General features: G+C 50.2%; 2 protein-coding genes across 7 annotated transcripts; one reads left to right on the forward strand and one right to left on the reverse strand.

Annotated features, from left to right (window-relative positions):
• The first annotated feature begins 824 nt into the window (after positions 1–824).
• On the forward strand, positions 825–5,976 carry TOR2A (torsin family 2 member A). Of its 3 annotated transcripts, XM_075578548.1 has the most exons (5): positions 825–996; positions 1,932–2,197; positions 3,164–3,339; positions 3,875–4,002; positions 4,793–5,976. In XM_075578548.1, exons 1-5 carry the CDS (start codon positions 864–866, stop codon positions 5,035–5,037), a joined length of 948 nt encoding a protein of 315 aa, XP_075434663.1. In that variant the 5' UTR covers positions 825–863; the 3' UTR covers positions 5,038–5,976. The 3 variants fall into 3 exon arrangements, with proteins under 3 accessions (XP_075434663.1, XP_075434665.1, XP_075434664.1); XM_075578550.1 differs by lacking the exon at positions 825–996 and having other exon boundaries at positions 1,932–2,030; XM_075578549.1 differs by lacking the exon at positions 825–996 and having other exon boundaries at positions 2,061–2,197; positions 3,150–3,339.
• Positions 5,977–9,259: 3,283 nt separating this feature from the next.
• On the reverse strand, positions 9,260–18,758 carry TTC16 (tetratricopeptide repeat domain 16). 4 transcript variants are annotated; one of them, XM_075578527.1, is made up of 14 exons: positions 18,644–18,758; positions 18,165–18,224; positions 17,900–18,078; positions 16,704–16,794; positions 16,386–16,529; positions 15,797–15,897; positions 15,309–15,438; positions 14,056–14,270; positions 12,897–13,150; positions 12,338–12,479; positions 12,087–12,252; positions 11,467–11,600; positions 11,128–11,248; positions 9,260–10,445 (listed from the first exon to the last, which is right to left on the reverse strand). In XM_075578527.1, exons 1-14 carry the CDS (start codon positions 18,662–18,664, stop codon positions 10,290–10,292), a joined length of 1,914 nt encoding a protein of 637 aa, XP_075434642.1. In that variant the 5' UTR covers positions 18,665–18,758; the 3' UTR covers positions 9,260–10,289. The 4 variants fall into 4 exon arrangements, with proteins under 4 accessions (XP_075434642.1, XP_075434643.1, XP_075434644.1 ...); XM_075578528.1 differs by having other exon boundaries at positions 18,637–18,726; XM_075578529.1 differs by lacking the exon at positions 18,165–18,224.
• Positions 18,759–18,805: the final 47 nt, after the last annotated feature.

Below are 18,805 nucleotides of genomic sequence, written 5' to 3' on the forward strand. Positions count from 1 at the left end.
ACCCGGAGACTCCGGGTTTTGGCTCGGTATCCCCAGACTACGGGTTGAGATGTGAAATCTCCGGGTTACTGCAGGGCCGGCTGGGATGTTTGGTGCAGGGGCCCGGCTCTTACCTTCATCCCGCCGCGGCATCATCCCCTGCGTGGTCCCGACAAGATGGCTCCGCAACGTCGAATGACGTGTTGCCATGACAACGGGACCTTGCGGCGCCATTAGGCGTCACATTGTCATGGCAACACGGGGCCACAGGGGCGTCCCATTGTCACGGCAACATGTCGCATGGCGTTGCAAACCGTTGTCATGGCAACACATTGCCATTTGACGTTGCGGAGCCATCTTGATGGGACAATACTGGGGGAGATGCCGCCGTCGGAGAAGGTAGGGAGTTAAATGTATAAATAAAAACCTTTTTTTTTCTTAAGTCTCCGGGTTATCATTGAACAGAAGGTGGCGACCCTGTTACCTGCCCTCAATACAGAATTGCCTGTACAGCCTTGTCTCTTTGTACAGCGCAGAGTACACTGCGGGCGCTATATAACGATATACATCATGTATAGCATTTCCTATTTATGTTTATGGAACTTCAGGCAGCGTTCATGTATTTTAGTAACTCCTTCAGCCTAATAAATGTGATCACAAAGAATAAAGAGCAAGCAATACATTGTACACGTGACAAAATAACATTCTCTCATAATATATAACAATGTGGCTTATACTGTGAGTTTTGTTCCCTGACCTCACCAACATGGCTGCCATATCACGTCACAACGTGAAACGTAAACACGCTGACAGTTACGTACGGCGGCCGTGCCGAGCTATAGTTAGAGACTATATTTCCCGTGGTGCCCCGGGGCGGGGTGAGTATGGCGGCTCGGTGGGGACAGCTTGCAGTGCTGCTGGTTATCGCCGCGGGTTCCGGTAGCGGCTGGGAGCTGTCCGCTCTGCCCTGCAGTCTCTATCACTTCTGCGAGTGCGACTTCCGGCCGGAAGTGAGCGGTGAGTGCGCGTCCTGTCCCACTACTCAGGCTGACTGACTGCTTATCCCCCATGTATCGGGGCTCTGGGCGCTAGGGGGGAGTCTGCTTATCGTGCAGTGTGTATTGGGGGGGGGGGGGGAAGTAGGGCTGTAGGGCACTATTTGGGGGCTAGGGGGAAGTAGGGCTGTATTTGGGGGGGGGGGGGGTGGTAGGGGAAAGTAGGGCTGTATTTGGGGGGGGGGGGTGGTAGGGGAAAATAGGGCTGTATTTGGGGGGGGGGGTGGTAGGGGAGAGTAGGGCTGTATTTGGGGGGGGGTGGTAGGGGAAAGTAGGGCTGTATTTGGGGGGGGGGTGGTAGGGGAAAGTAGGGCTGTATTTGGGGTGGTAGGGAAAGTAGGGCTGTATTTGGGGGGTTAGGGGGAAGTAGGGCTGTATTTGGGGGGGGTAGGGGAAAGTAGGGCTGTATTTGGGGGGGAAGTAGGGCTGTATTTGGGGGGGGTGGTAGGGGAAAGTAGGGCTGTATTTGGGGGGGGTGGTAGGGGAAAGTAGGGCTGTATTTGGGGGGGGGTGGTAGGGGAAAGTAGGGCTGTATTTTGGGGTAGTGGTAACACATGTAGATCTATGTGATAGAGATGGGGTCTATACAAGGAATTGATGGCCATATACAGTGACATAGTTCCTGCTATAGAATGTATCTGGGTAACTTTTTACAGAAGTGTATGGTATGGGTCCATATATACTAAGCACTCTTCTGCTATAAGTCACCTACAGCCCATTGACTTGACTGGGCTAAAAGTTTTTTTTCAGATCTAGAATGTGCCTAAACTGCTAAGCTAATATGGGCCTCTATCTGTATATGAATGGCCGTCTCACAGTATGTACTGCAGGTTCTGTCTGTGCTTCCTATTAACACGCCACTCTTCCGTCCCTTTTTCCTGGCTCCTTGACACACAGCGTTGGATTGTGCCCTTGCTCGCACTGTGTTTGGGCAGCACCTGGCGCGGGAGCTTCTGGTGAAGGCCGTGAAGCGGTTTGTGGAGACGGAGCTGCCCAGTAAGCCCTTGGTTTTATCCTTCCATGGTTGGAGCGGCACAGGGAAGACCTTTGTGAGCTCTCTGCTGGTGAAGCATTTGTACAGAGACGGAAGCCGCAGCCCTTACGTCCATCACTTCTCTCCAATCCTGCACTTCCCTCATGTGCAAAGTATAGAGCAGTACAAGGTTAGCAAGACCTCTCTATAACAAGAGCGAGTCCCAGCCCAATAATATCATCACATTGCAAATCATTATCCAAGTCTCTGTAGGAGCAGCCTCCAATGCCGTTAACGGGTTTTGTCATCTTTAAGCAGCAGTCCAAGCTGATGGGTTCTTTACCCCTATAGCTTGGTCTGCAGCTTTACGCCTTATTAAACACCATTATTCTGCCAGAGCTACCAGCATCTTATTACTGTGCAAACACATCGCTATCCCTCCCAGGTCCCATGTAGGTCATTGACTGGGCACTGCCGGAATGGAAGGAGGGATATAATTGAGGGCTTTAAGCCAGGAGTGGCCAACTCCAGTCCACAAGGACCACCATCAGGGATATCCCTAATGCCTGGCCTGTTGGTGGCCTCTGAGGACTAGAGTTGGCCACCCCTCTGCTTAAAGCATAGAGGAATTTTCCAGAAGGAAAGTAAAACCTAGAACGGGCTTGTACCTGAAGTGAGATGTACTGTATACTGCGGATATAATACACAAGGTATAACAGTGTAAAAAGGCAAAATACTTCCTATTTTCTTCCGGTGCTCTCGGTTCAAGGAAAACCTGCTTAAGAGATCCTGAGCATAGAAGTAAATGGAGGATCCAAGTAACTTGATAAAGACCTCTGAGTAGGTCGAAACGTTGTGCTGTGAGCTGTTTAGACACAATAAACCTCGTGAAAAAAATCCGTAGTGCCTTGTATCCTCCATTTACTTCTGTATACTGAGGAGACGTGTCTAACAGACCTGGCAGTTCATTGTAGGCATTGTCTGGGCTGCCCACAGTGAAACCTTCAATTATCAAGTATCTCTTACAAATGTGTCTCTTGGAAGCTCGACATTTAGCCGACAACGCCATGAATCCTTCTCTCTTGTAAGATGTATCTCTTCCATGTGGACTTACAAGACGTGTTTGCCTTGCCTGATACCAGATCTGATTCTGTAGGAGGACCTGAAGCTCTGGATCCAGGGGAACCTCTCTGCTTGTGGTCGTTCCATCTTCGTCTTTGAGGAGATGGATAAGATGCACCCCGGGCTGATCGATGTCATTGTCCCTTTCCTTGGGCCCTCTTGGGTCGTGTTTGGATCCAACTACAGGAAAGCTATATTTCTCTTCATCAGGTAAAGTCATGACTACAGCTACAGCTCGACGGGTCTCCAAAGGGTTGTCTTAATGGGACGCAGAATCAAAACTGCCTCTTGTACCTTCTACCAAGGAAGACGAAAGGGTTTCTCAAAAGGAGAAATGGCAAAGCTCATACATAGAGAATACATTAAATACTGTACACAGAATTTAAAAATGATGTGTAGGGAGCTCAATCTATTGCTATAAAGTATCAATACATTAAGTTTATCAGATATAATGTAATCGAAAGTGTCTTCAGGCAACAACATCCCCACACTGGTTACCCAATGTGTTTTTGTGTCAAAAGCCCCTTTCGCAGAGTTGTCAGCTATCCGTTAGATGTTCAGTTTTCCTGTGATATGACTGTAATAGTTGGCCCTCTGCAGGGAGCTAAAGATGGCGTTTGTCTGTCTTATCTGGAGTAGCACACGTCACGGATCAGAGATGATGAAAATACTGCCTGCTCTGCTGCCTCCTGGGTCATACTTGGCATTGGTATACAACATGCGCCATTGTTCTGTTTTGCTGTAGCAATGCTGGGGGAGAAGACATCAGCCAGGTGGCGCTGGAATTCTGGAGGAACCGCAAGGACCGAGAGGAGATCCAGCTATGTGACGTGGAATCGGCCATCTCCAAAGCTGTGCTCAACAACCCAAAGCGTGAGTCAGCATTTACCCCCACGTGAACCCTGGGGAATCCAGTCCCGCACAAAGTATGTGGTCCTCTGGGACGATAGTTACTTGGGTATTGGTACTCTCGTTGCTCGGCTATTAAACACAATGAGCAGTCCAGGCATAGAGCTGACTTTTGCCATTGTTGTCCCATGAGGGCGAAGGCCCATGTTCACTAAGCAGCCTTCTTGTAAGACACCTTACAGAACATGTACTTGAATGGGTTATACGGCGCCTTTTGGGCAGGAGACTCTTGCATGCGGCATTATTGGTGGTTTTCAGAAGCCCACAAATCTCTGTATTTTGGGTGAGAATCCTTGTATAAATATTTATTAAACCGCTGGTTTTATCCTTAAAGTTAATATAAATCCCTGAGAGTGGAACACCAAAATCCAGTGTTGCTAAAGTAGTTGTGTTTTTTTTTATTCTTCACCGAGGAGTGTGGTGGCCGCCCAGAACAACCTTCCAACAGGTGGTACGGAAACGCAACCATGCTGGGGATAGATCTACGGCTATCATAAATACGAATAGCAAGCCGGGGATCAATAGGGTGAGAGGGTTTCCAGCAGATAGCCACACTAGGTGGGTCAAGTGGATCTTATCTGCTGCAAACAGGACTGGATTCTTTGGGGCCCACATGGATGTTTTGATGGGATCCTTCTTGGCTTTCTGTATGAAGGGATTGACATTCCAGTTGGATGCAGCGCAGTAAGAGTGAGGGCCGCACAGTCCCTTCTAAAGTAAGGTCGCTGCTCAGTCTTGTGTTTGTCTTTGGCAGATGGCTTCTGGAAGTCACAGATTATTCGTCAACATCTCATAGATGTCATGGTGCCTTTCTTACCTCTGCGTCCGTGCCACGTGAGTCAGTGTGTGCGCAGCGAGATGGAGCAGCAGGGTTCGGAGCCGCAGGAAGACGTCGTCCGTTCCGTCACCGAGAGCCTCGTTTACTTCCCTGAAGAGGAAAAGGTCTTCTCATCGACGGGCTGCAAGACGGTGGCGTCTCGGATCAACTACTTCTTGTGACCGATCTGGGAGGTTCACATAATAAAGTCATCTGGCAACGATACCTCAGGAAGGGGTCCAGTCCCTTATGTGAACTGGCTGTGTTTTGTTCCTTCCTTGGTCCAGCAATGAATAGGACAACTGTCCCCAGCAGCTTGTGGAGAACGCTAAGTTGCTGCCCAGCGGGTAATGACACAGAGCCGCAGATCCCTGCATTTGGTATGGGAATTATTGCTCTACTTTCCAAGAGAATTGAACTTTATCAAAAGTAACGAAAAGGAAAGGCAGGTGTGCCTGGACTGGTGCACAGAATCAGTATTGTGTGCTCAGTAATCGGTAGTGGGGGCTGCCATGCGGCGCGCTGCTAGTGACCCGTATCACACAGCGGTACATGGCGCGGAGCTGGGAATGGCGCAGGCGGGCGCCGCGTGGAAACACTTTCAGATGTCATTCAAAATACTGGAATTCTCTTGTTCCTGTATTTCTTTAACAGTTAATCTCAGGCATATTTTAATGAGTGACTTTTGTACTCAGAGCTGTGTTTCTCAGCACCCCAACTAGCCCAGATGTTATTCATAATCAATGAATTAGCAAGCAAACCTTTATTGCACTTATCTACATGTCTGTGTGTGATGAGCTAGTTATTCCTAACACATGGCCTGGCTTTGCCGCTGAGAGGACAGAGAGCGGGACCTCTCCTCTCTGAGTTTGGAGCAGTGGCTAGTGGTTTTATCAGCATAGTATTGGATTTCTCATGTCCCCACATCCCAGCCCAAGCGGATGTGTTCAGTGAGAAATACTGCTTTAATATTCTGTTCCATAAAGCTTGAATTGTCCATGTGACACTGTCGGTACTGACAAACGGACCTTAGAATAAACACTAGGGATTTAAACTTGATGCTCTCTGCTACTGGGTCCAGTATCATTAAACAGGTTCCTATCAGATAGGAAGGAAATGGTGTTACTGTGTTCTTATTCAGTCTTCACTGGAGCATTGTATACAAACCGCAGATAAGAATGACTCTGCTGACTGGTTCTGAAAACGCCAACACAATGAGATCTGTGTGATTATACTCACTGCAGATTTGGGTACAGACACAAAACCATTAAGAAAATTTGTATGTGCATGTTTGTAAATAAGATTTTAAGTACGGTTAAAGTTGCAGCTTGTAGGATTTGTAAAGTCTCCTTACACTGTAGGTGTTGTTTTATGTCTGAAAAACAGACGGGCGCGCTCCCAAAAGATGCATTTTCAAAACATCACACTGCGTCAGGTTGGTACGTGCTCAGCCTGCATCAAACAGACCAAGTAACGCCGCGGAGCGTGTGCGGCTATAAGCGTGGTTATTCTGTTCTCTTGCTGGTGACAATTCCCTAATCCTCGGTTAAGGAGGAGCTGTATTACACTGACACAAGGAAAGAAAGACATGTCCACATTGGTGTGTTAACTTGATGCATTAAATGTGAAAATATTGTGGTAGGCTGCAACAAAATGATGATGACATATGATCCTGGGGGTGATGTAACACCTGCATTGCTGCCTCATTCTCCCCATTGGTAGAAAAGGCAAACGCAGAAACGCGTTCCAGGAATTTGTGCGCTTTGAATGAGGTCGCCCTAGTGTGCTGCATGAAACTTATTAACATTGTTAATATGTTTGACACAAGCAGAGAGTGTGGGTGTTAATACACTGCCCCCCAATCCCCAGAGCCAGACCTCCCCCCCCCAAATCCTCAGAGCCAGACCTCCCTCCCCCCCAATCCTCAGAGCCAGACCTCCCTCCCCCCCAATCCTCAGAACCAGACCCCCCCCCCTAATTCTCAGAGCCAGACCTCCCGCCCCCCCTAATTCTCAGAGCCAGACCTCTGTCATTTCTATTTCATTAGCAACGCCCAAACATCATCAGGATGCACATCTAACATGAAGCTGGCAGCGTGTGGATCAGCAGAACAGAGTTCTTGGATCAGCACCTCTAACTCTGCTTCACTCCGCACGGGAAAATCCCCTTTTGGAGACTGAGAAATAATGGGTATAATTTCCCTAATATGTAATGAGGGAAGCGCTGTGGCTCATCGAGTGTACTCACCACAAGTTGAAAGGAGGTGTGAAAATACCATACAAAACTAGCAAGGGTTTGTTCTGTTACTGATCTGAATGAACACAATTTCACTATCCCTTGATTTATAAAACCCAGATGGAAATATGGACCAGTCTCCTAATACCAGTCATACATTTTCTGGAGCACACTGACACACACAGCCCTGTTGCACTGAGGGAGAGAGATGCCCAGAACAATGAAATGCCTCTATTCTTCACCAGCTGCTCTCACAGTGATTGGCTCAGCCTGGCTCTGTCTGATTTTTACAGTATTAGTGTATAGCTTTTAAAAAACCGTTGTCGCTTATGGTGAGAAGAAGCAATGCAGTCATATATAGAAGCACATGGCACACCGCTAATAGGTGCTGGAGGGGGGTACTTATCTGCCGGTGCCCTGTGTCCAGGGAGGTCCAGACGCCCCAAAGGAGATCAGCAAAGAAAATGGAAGCAGGCACACGGTCTTTCTGAAGATGCAATTTAATGTGCCGAACGGTTGGATCCTTTGGTGGCACATTAAATTGCATCTTCAGTGTGCCCGCTTCCATTTTCTTTGCTGAGAAGAAGCAATGCCCCATGATGCTTTGCTGTACTCATTTGGTTAGTGGTTATACAGTAACCAAAATACCACAAAACAGGATGTGTAAGGCTTCCCATACACCCTGTGACTATACTGACTGGGTCATAATCCCAAAGCAAGAATACAATCCCGCACGGTCCTCTCGCCAAGGTGTTATCTGTTATAAAACATCGCAGAATGACTTTCTTCCAAAGTGGCTCAGAGGTTTAAATGCTTTATCTGAAGTGACTGAATCAAGGGTTCAAATCTCCCAAGTGATCCTTTTATTTAAGGGTTGTGATGGAGGGATACACACGACATACAATACAATATAAGAATCTCAGGGAGGCTGTCACTGTGTTAGCTGCTGGTGGCTCTTTGGAGTGTGCAGACTCTCTCTGTGTGTAAGGTGCAGAGTTCGAGTCCTGGGGCAGGTAAGTATTCTGTATGGGCGCTAATTGTGATAGAACCTTGCAGCCCAGAGATTGATGGTGGTGCAGTGATAGGGGAGTCACTTTTTTCCTGCCTTAGGAAAGGCCATAAAGCAGAAGTATTTTGTGAAAGGAAAGTGGAGAGATCCGAGCCCTTTCGGGGAAGGTCTGTGCCAGTCCAACTCTAAGTGGGGCCCAAATGTCACACTACACAAGGTGTGTATGAGATTTAGGCCTCACCTAGAAGTTCGGCCTGCTCGTCCACCACTCGGTACCACACCATCTTCTTCAGCACCTCCACGGAGATCTCCGGTATCGCGCAGATCTCTCTCATTTATGGTAGCCTATCCGGCATACCCCTAACATCCACCTCCCCTCCGGCTGTGCGGCTGGACCAAACTCCATGTTAACAGCCGCAACCCCTAAACCTCAATGGATCCAGCAGGGCAGTTGGACCATACCCCCCCACCCTGAGGCATACTCCGTCCCCACAACGAGCGGCCACTTTACCTTTTGTTTCAACATTGCCCCTCATTCCCTGTAGATTGTAAGCTCTCCGGATCAGGGCGCCCATTACCTCCTGTGTCTGTCCTTATTTGTATGTCATTCTGTTTATGTAATTGTGCCCCCATTGCACTGCTCTGCAGAATACGTTGGCGCTTTACAAATAAACGCTAATAATATTACTCCTCATTGCTGTAAGAGCAGTAATTAATGTTCGGACACTCACAAATACCAGAAATATATATATATATATACCTCCCCCTGGTTCCCAAGATGCTTTCTGGGGAAGATGCCACCGGTACAGTCCCCTCCAGGGGAAACATAATGGTGTTTAAAACGCGCGCATTACGTCAGCCGTCGCTGCTTCCTATTGGGCCGGATTACATGGGCAAAAAGTGATCGCCGGCACCTTCTCCCGTAAACGTCTCAGGAGGCAGGGGGTCCCCGGAGCTGAAATATATGCGGTTACGCTCCGGAGTCCCCCTGCTTCCCACTTGTGTAATAAAAGGGGGGCCCAAGAGGGAATGTTCCTCTATATACAGCATATTATTATTGTTGTGATATATGCATATAACACATTTAGATGTGTCGGTTTGTGTGGATACGTATGTGACGGCACACACACAAACACGGGCACGCACACAAACACGGGCACGCACACAAACACGGGCACGCACACAAACACGGGCACGCACACAAACACGGCACACACACAAACACGGGCACACACACAAACACGGGCACACACACAAACATGGGCACGCACGCATGTTGTCTCTGTGCTGTGTTAACCACGGGTTGGTTTCTCACCCTCCTGTCTGTTTCCCACCCAGTGTTTTAATCAGCATAGGACAGGATTCCCCATGTCCCCCAAATCCCATTCCAAGTGGATGTGTTCAGTGAGAAATACTGCTTTAATATTCTGTTCAATAAAACGTGAATTGTCCATGTGACAGTGTGAGTATGGTGGCCTTCTGGTTCCATGTGACACAGTGAGTATGGTGGCCTTGTGGTTCCATGTGACATAGTGAGTTTGGAAGCCTTGTGTTTCCATGTGACACAGTGTGAGTATGGTAGCCTTGTGGTTCCATGTGACACAGTGAGAGTATGGTGGCCTTCTGGTTCCATGTGACACAGTGAGTATGGTGGCCTTGTGTTTCCATGTGACAGTGTGAGTATGGTGGCCTTGTGGTTCCATGTGACATAGTGAGTTTGGAAGCCTTGTGTTTCCATGTGACACAGTGTGAGTATGGTGGCCTTGTGGTTCCATGTGACAGTGTGAATATGGTGTTCTTGTGGTTCCATGTGACAGTGTGAGTATGGTGGCCTTGTGGTTCCATGTGACAGTGCGAGTATGGTGGCCTTGTGGTTCCATGTGACAGTGTGAGTATGGTGTTCTTGTGGTTCCATGTGACAGTGTGAGTTTGGTAGCCTTGTGTTTCCATGTGACAGTGAGTATGGTGGCCTTGTGGTTCCATGTGACACAGTGAGTATGGTGGCCTTGTGGTTCCATGTGACACAGTCAGTATGGTGGCCTTGTGGTTCCATGTGACACAGTGTGAGTATGGTGGCCTTGTGGTTCCATGTCCTGCTTCATGAGCCGTTTCCAAGAGCTTCAGTAATTAGGCACCCTACGCCGCCTCTGCTCCTGTTACACAGCACGGGGTTAACGTTTGTAGTCTTTATCAGGGATGTGTGAGGCCTATCCCAAAGGTCCTCCAATGGTAGGGAGCTTTAAAGGAGGATTCTTCCACTTTGGCCGGGGGCGGTCTGTGTATCTGGGGGGCTGTGGACTGCAAGCAGCCTCTTCTGTTCAAAACTTTATGAATCTCTGCGTTAATCTGGAATAAACACCATAAAACGTTCTCTCACCTTCTGACAACGGAGTAAACTAAATACAGAATTTGCTGCTGACCAGTAAGTTTGCTGACACTCCGCAAAGTGTGGAAAAGCTGATTGCATACAACGGGGAGAAAGGCTGCACCGGCGCGGGGCACGCCCTCCAGGATTGGGCACTTGAAAATAGGTACACTTTAGTACCTCTGTCATCTTGGGGTACAGGGGCTTCTAAACAACTGAGAATCTTCTCTGAAGACCCCATGCAATTTATTATATATTCAAAGATCTTTTTACCAAAAAAAAACATCAATCCCTGATCATCTGTAATTAGCTTAAGGGTCGGAGCTTCACCCACTGGGAGACCGTTATTGGGGAGCGCTCCTTGAGTCTCACACATGGGCAGACATCGGTACAGTTGCAGGGTATGAGACAGCACAGTGCCAGTGCTAAGCAGATAAGACTGCACTGCGGGAAGATCTCTTTATATTGCTGGGCGCTTTCTCACCGTACTGGTGACAAACAGACCTTAGCGTTACGAGTAAACACTAAAGATTTACACTTGATCCTCTCGTTAGTGCGGTGACGTCTCATGTTATAGAGGAGAGGTGCCCCCTTCCGTGTGGGCCTGTGCATGCGAAAGATGTGACGGTTATTCTGCAGCGATGCCACTCAGTCGCCACTTACTTTCCTGCGGCTGCGACTCATTTCTGCGCACAGCTGCGGGTTGGCCACGCACAGAGCCACGCCTGGTTTTCTTTCGGCTTCTGTGGCCGGAGCAGCTCCCGCTAGTTTATATAAGGAATGGCTGCAATAAAACAAACGAGAAGGGTCAGCCTGCCCTTTAACCTCCCAGGGATTAGCTCAGGTCTTCTAGTTGCACTGGACTTGCTGATAACGCCCCTTATCTTTGGGCATATGGGTCACTGCATCTATTGGGCAGTCGGCCCAGGCGGTCTCTGTCACTGGCAGAAGTGGAACACCGCCTCATTGAAGACCCAAAACGGCGGCTCACATGTGACTCACTCGTTCTCGTTCCAGCTAGCGGGGACGTCTCTCCGGCTTCTCTCCAGCGCACACCGAGCGACGTCGGACAGTTTGCTGCTCAAAATCTCCGGCAGGGTTTTCCCAGGGAAAAAATTCATCACAATCGGAACAGCCTGCGAGAGAAAAAGGCCGCACGTGTGCGCTACAGTACCGTAAATCCCCGCCTGGCGTTACCACGGGTTATTATTATCGTTTAGTTGTAAAGCGCCAACATATTCCCCAGCGCAGTACAATGGGGGGGGGGGGGGGGTGCAACAGTGTCGAAGGCAGCAGAGAGATCCAGGAGAATTAGTAAGGGGACGTGACCCTTAGGCCAGGTCCCCGGTGCCTGCTGCATCGCGCTATGGCGTGCGCTGCAGGGACAAGAACCGACCCTCCAAGGGCCCGGCCCCACTAGCTACCCTGGCGCACAATTTGCCGTCGCGATGCAGATTTTCTGAATTCTAGGAAATTGTATTCAGAACTGGTGACGGAGCGCAAGCTACGCCCCCCCCCTCCCCCCCTCCTCCCCTCCCCCCCGGGGGCTGGAGTTGGGCACCCGTGGGTTAAGGTTTTTTCGCTTTAGCGCGCAACGTGGCAATCTCTGGTGACCCAGGTACCTCGTCGTTGTTGGAATCCAGCAGAATGGCGATCACGGCGTCCACCTGCGCATCCATCGTGTTCTGCAGGCACCGCCTGACCCGAGCCCGGTGCAAGTACAGCTGCGGGAGAAGGGGCTGCTCCTTAATACCTTCGGAGAAGTGAAGCTCGGCCTGCTGGTACTGCCTGTTGTGGGAGCACGAGCGGGGAGGAAAGCTTAGTAACTGCTACCCCTTCACACGTGCTACATCAGCCCTACAACTCTGCCCACCTCCGCTGCTGAGCCTGCAGCCCCAGCTTATCCTGGAGCCTGGCGATCCGTGTCCGTACACCCCAGTCTGAGGGATCCAGCTCTAGAGCCTGCTGGTAATCTGCCAGGGCAAAGGACAGCTCCCCCAGCTGGAAGAAGCAGTCTGGTGGGAAGGAAGAGGGGCGTTAGTTAACCGACGGGTGACTGCTGATTTCAAGTACATTGGTCCTACTCGGTAAACAATGGTGTTGTTTAGTTTAACGGTGCGTGTCACACCACTTTTACACACCGACGCATCTCATCCTCACCTATCTCCTTCACTCATCACCGCCCCGGTGACCCTACTCACCACCCCCGAGACCCTACTCACCGCCCCGGGGACCCTTCTCACCGCCCCTGTGACCCTACTCACCACCCCCGAGACCCTACTCACCACCCCTGAGACCCTACTCACCGCCCCGGGGACCCTTCTCACCACCCCTGTGACCCTACTCACCACCCCGGTGACCCTTCTCACCGCCCCAGTGACCCTACTCACCGCCCCGGGGACCCTTCCCACCGCCCCGGCGACCCTACTCACCGCCCCGGTTGATATAAAGCTCCTTCTTGTTTCTTTCCCCCTTCAGAGCCTTGTTCAGCAGCAGCGTCCCCTCCTCGTAGAAGCCCTTCATGTAACAGTGCACAGCGAAGTCATTGTAGGTGAGTAGCAGCTGGCTCTGGGCCTCAGCCTCTGCCCGGCTTCCCTCCGCGCCCTGCGCACTGCACAGCTGCATCGCCAGCACATAGTCATCCACGGCAGCGCTGAAATCCGCCAGCCTCCTGTACACTGTGCCCCTGCCAGGGGAAATGGGTGAAGCGCATCAATAACAAGAGCAGTTACCTGGAGTAATGGATATCGGTTTCCGGGCACAAGTGGCAAATCTTCTGGTCTAGTGTTGGTGCCCTATATATTTCTGTTGTGTTCGCTGGTATGGTTTCTCTGATTTGCACTTTTGCAGTGGGGGAGCCTCTGATAAATAAATCCGTTGTGTAAATAGGATGTATATCTGAACCTGGTACAAACAGTGCCTCAATGTACTGCACCCACATGTTTATAGACCTGTGTTTTTCAACCTGGGTTCCTAGGAAGAATTTAGGTTCCCCGGGCGTCCCTAAAGGGCTCCCTGTAATTTTCAGGTCATTGTAAAATTGTACCAAATACAGAAGAATTTACAATGCATCTGATCTCAGACGCGCTATTAGAGAGGGTTGGGGTTCCTTACAGTGCATCTAATTTCAGACGCGCTATTAGAGAGTGTTGGGGTTCCTTACAGTGCATCTGATTTCAGACGCGCTATTAGAGAGTGTTGGGGTTCCTTACAATGCATCTGATCTCAGACGCGCTATTAGAGAGGGTTGGGGTTCCTTACACTGCATCTGATCTCAGACGCGCTATTAGAGAGGGTTGGGGTTACTTACACTGCATCTGATCTCAGACGCGCTATTAGAGAGGGTTGGGGTTCCTTACAATGCATCTGATCTCAGACGCGCTATTAGAGAGGGTTGGGGTTCCTTACAATGCATCTGATCTCAGACGCGCTATTAGAGGGGGTTGGGGTTCCTCAGAATTTCACATAGGGTTCCTTAACCAAAGAAAGGCTGGAAACCCCTCTTATAGACGTAAACATTATCCTAAAATGACCGCAGTTGTTGACAAAAGAGCTGTATATTTTATGTACATAAATAAGCAGAGCGGTTACCTGAGAATGTGGTACCCTGCGGAGGAAGGATTGTGCTCGATGGCGATGCAGATCTTCCTCAGAGCTTCCTGGAGCTGCCCTTGAACTGCATAATTGACGGCCATCACCTTTGCCTCTTCCGCCTTTGCCGCCAGTGTCTCCTGCAAGACGCGGGCTTCAGGGTGCTGCGGTTCCAATGCCAGAGCCCTCTGCACATCGTGGAAGCTCAGGGTGGGCTGGCAGGTACAAGACAAGAGTGGCCCAGTCGGGCAGTTGAATTTCTTAGTTGCCACTGAACGGGCAAGTGTTTATCAATCAAGTGTTTTCTTTCCTCCTATCCCCCGTATCCTGATTAGAGAGCCAATAAAGATAAGGGAAGGTGGGGAGGGGAGCTCTGGCTGTACAAGCACTCGCTAATCCCACAGTGACATCACGCAGTGACATCACAGTAACGGGAGCAGCCAGAGGAAATCAAACCCTATGATTCCTTATGGACACATCTGGAGACCCTGAACCTTATGAACACTTTCAATGGATTTAATATGGAGCTACTAAAGAGACTCAGTGCACTATTACCTTACTTTACTCTCTGTCTCACTCTCTCTGCCTCTTTCTCCCTGCCTGCCTCCCACTCTCTTCCTCCCTGCCTCTCGCTCTTCCTCCCTGCCTCTCGCTCTTCCTCCCTGCCTCTCGCTCTTCCTCCCTGCCTCTCGCTCTTCCTCCCTACCTCTCGCTCTTCCTCCCTGCCTCCCACTCTGCCTCCCACTCTCTTCCTCCCTGCCTCTCGCTCTGCCTCCCTGCCTCTCGCTCTGCCTCCCCGCCTCTCGCTCTGCCTCCCTGCCTCTCGCTCTGCCTCCCTGCCTCTCGCTCTGCCTCCCTGCCTCTCGCTCTGCCTCCCTGCCTCTCGCTCTGCCTCCCTGCCTCTCGCTCTGCCTCCCTACCTCTCGCTCTGCCTCCCTGCCTCTCTCTCTGCCTCTCGCTCTGCCTCCCTGCCTCTCGCTCTTCCTCCCTGCCTCTCGCTCTTCCTCCCTGCCTCTCGCTCTTCCTCCCTGCCTCTCGCTCTTCCTCCTGCCTCTCGCTCTTCCTCCCTGCCTCTCGCTCTTCCTCCCTGCCTCTCGCTCTCCCTCCCTGCCTCCCCCTCTCCCTCCCTGCCTCCCCCTCTCCCTCCCTGCCTCCCACTCTCCCTCCCCCTTCCTGCCTCCCCCCCTGCCTCCCCCTCTCTGCCTCCCCCTCCCTGCCTCCCCCTCCCTGCCTCCCACTCAGTGCACTATTACCTTACTCAGGTGACCATACAGCCTTGCACGAACCACATACAGGTCGGGATTCTGTCGCTTCTCTTCCAACTGTTTACTGACCAAGCGGATGCAATCAGCATGTTGTCCCAGGGCAGCGAGACAGGAAATACTGTCAGCCAGACACAAAGAGAACAGCAACAAAGAAGGAAGTCACAGGCAGGATATTTGCAATAACGTGTGTCCTCGGCAAATAACCTACATGTAGACAAGTTGATAGCTTCAGCACTCAGGGTGAAAGTCAACGCTGATGTTTAAATACTGCCAATGTCATAGATTTGGGGCATAGTTACAATGCAGTGTGATAGCACGGAGAGTTAGGGATATGTGTCTGGGCTTAAAATTGACCTGATTGGTTACGCTGTGATTGACACCATGTTGTACAACCATTACAAGACCACCTCGCTCTCCCCTCCCCTAGTGGCAGAAGCCATGAACTTGCTCATCACTCGGCACGCGCCCTGGCTCACCTGCGCATGTGATAGTGCGAGTTCCAGGGCTGGAGCTCTGACGCGCGAGTAAAAGATTCCAGCGCGTCCAGGTAGGATCCCTGCTCAAACAGGCACTGACCCTGCAAGGCAATCACAGCAGACATCGGCAGTCGTGTGAAGATTCCAGCCAGAGCAACAACTGGTTGCAAAACATGGATGAAAATGTGATTTCTGACTCTCTTTTTGTACTGCAACTGCTTGTAGCTGTATCTGCGCCACAAGTGCATACACGCCATTAATTCCGCACACCCTCCAGCCACTGATGGGTGAAAGCACTAATCCCTCCTACTCTTTTAAAAAATAATTAGAAATAAAAATGATTTCTGCCGTTATCTCATGCTTAAGAAAAGGACCTTTAAACATTGAATGCACATGTGTTAACCCTTCATATGAATCACTTACTTGAGGTTGATTGTACTGTTAGTTTGAGGCCTCTTTACATATGAAACTGAATTTTAAAGCCGCTGCCATATGTTTGGTTATATTTTTGGACTGGAACAGCTGCATAAATAGCCCCCATTAATAACCCCCATTAATAACCCCCGTGAGCTGTATGTGCTGTAGTGACCTGCAGGTACAGCGTGAAGCTCAGCAGAGCTACATCCTCCTCCCGGGGCAGAGCGATGGAACAGGCCCTCCTGAGGTTTAGAACCACAGACTGGAAGTCGCAGAGCTGGAGAAAAGCCTCGGCGCGTTTCACGTACAGCTCCACCTGCGGAGATACGAACGTCCGCTTCTTACTGTACGGCACCATCAACACGGGGCCCGGGCCTCTTATCTCAAGGTACAGGGTGGAGAAGGGAAGGGGGGAGCCTCGCCAGAGGAACCCCCAGCAGAGACCTGTCGCAGTGTGTTCGTTCGGAGAACATGCCGCGCTCTAGCTTACCGTGTCTGGGTCCAAGTTGATAGCCTTTGAAAAGGAGATAACAGCTTTGTCCCATTCCTCCCGAGACAGAGAATCGACGCCGCGTTTATAGCTACAGGAGGAGAGTCACGTCAGAGACTCAGAAGCAGGCCGGAGCCAGCCAGGTTAGAATGAAAACCAGACCACAGGGATTACTACACGTCAAGAGTGGCCTTAGGAAAGGGCAAACCGGGCAATTTCCCGGGGGCCGCACGCTGTCGGGGGCCGCCAAATGTAGCAAATAATTTATTGGGTGAGGAAGTTAATACGGGTTTTAACTACCACCTAACAACATCTTGTATAACTATTTTTTGGTACGATTTGTGTTTCTGGGTGCACTCACATCTCCAAAATAGGAAAGGAGTGGGTTTTTTTTCTACGTATACTGATAGATGATACAATACACTAGAGAAAACATGAATATAAATAATTGAATTCTTTAATGTTATGGTGGGTGATACAAATACTAAACTAGATAACAGATGTCTTGGGAAGAGCGTCACGTTCGCAGGTAACAGCATGTTTCTGTGTGTTGTGTATGACGTGTGTAACTGTTACAGCGCGGTGCTGATAATGTTACATGTAGTATGTAACGTGTAATATTCTTCACCCCACTTGTAATGAATATTAATTACACTGAATGTATGATGATACTTTCATTGTCACTTCATTGACAGGGTAAAGTGACATTTACATGAGACTTGCTAATTTGCTTTTAGGTCATTAATTTCAAACCTCTAAGGGGGCCCCCGGTGACTCTCTTGGGGTCACCTCTGCGAGTCCATGTGATGGGGTTTCACTATAACTATGCATTTAAGGACTAGTTTGTCCTAAAGGGACACAAATGTGCAACAGATGATAACCCAACTAACTCCCACTGTATCTTTAAATAGCATGTACCTCCCATACTAAGGATGACTACATCTTTCCAACCCGTCTAAGGCTTTTTTCCCCCCCCACTTGGTCAACACATCTGACAATCGGTTCAGCAGCTGACCCCAATAAAGCGAGCATGATTGGGGTTTGATGACCTCGGAATGTTTGGGGACACCCCGTGTTATTACAGAGGGCAGCGTATACATATTCCAGGGGGCAAAATGGTGCCTGGTATTATATTTAACAATCATAAGCTCCTATTACAGCGGCAGGGACCCCTGTCCCCAGAAGAGTCTCCTTACTGCTCTGCGACCTTTTCTTTCACGATATCTGGGAGAGAGAACGGTGTGGGCCGGTGGGGTCTGCCCTCCAAGTGCAAGAAGAGCTGGCTGGAGCCGAATATCCTCCGGTGGGATTTCTGCCATGCTTGGTCGAGCTTTTCTTCACTCACCGCAGTGGGGAATAGCTGCTCCCCTGTCACCTGCGGGAGAGGACAGGGGATCAAACGGACGCGTAGCCAACCACAGCCCAGGGGGACGGCGGTGACACCGTGTGACAGAGCCTCACCTCCTCCAGTAATAAGGGATCTGTCCCGGACACCTTCTCGGCCATCATATCCGAGGGTCCCTGAAGGGAGAAGCATCAACACGAGGCCTCTCTTGTCACACAATACACCTTTCAGGCACAGATATACAAGCTTCTCCTGTAGTCTATAACCCAGGGTGATCAACTCCAGTGCCCCCCCCCCCTCCCCCAACAGGTCAGGTTTTCAGGATATCCCAGCTTCAGCGCAGGTCGCTCAATCAGTCCCTGCTTCAGCACAGGTAGATCAATCAGTCCCTGCTTCAGCAGTCGAAAACTGCGCTTTTGATTTAGCCATCTGTACTGAAGCAGGGATATCATCAAAACCTGACCTGTTGGGGGGGGAAGGACTGGAGTTGGCCACCCATACTACAACCCAAACATTGCCTCTCTGTGCTTAATAACACGGCCTGTATATAACCAACACCCGCAGTCCCCTTCCCCTTATTGCACACACCATATACCTGCAGCCTCTGCACTTGCATCAGAACTCATGCCCCAATAACAGCTCTTGCGGCCTATTCGTTTTTTCCGTTGCCAGGGGGCGCATCCCGTTGCTATGAAGTATCTAGGGGGCGGGGCGTCGAGTCGCTATGCTGTATCTAGGGGCGGGGCGTCGAGTTGCA

Source organism: Ascaphus truei, chromosome 21 (genome assembly GCF_040206685.1).
Source record: "Ascaphus truei isolate aAscTru1 chromosome 21, aAscTru1.hap1, whole genome shotgun sequence".
Lineage (NCBI taxonomy): Eukaryota > Metazoa > Chordata > Amphibia > Anura > Ascaphidae > Ascaphus > Ascaphus truei.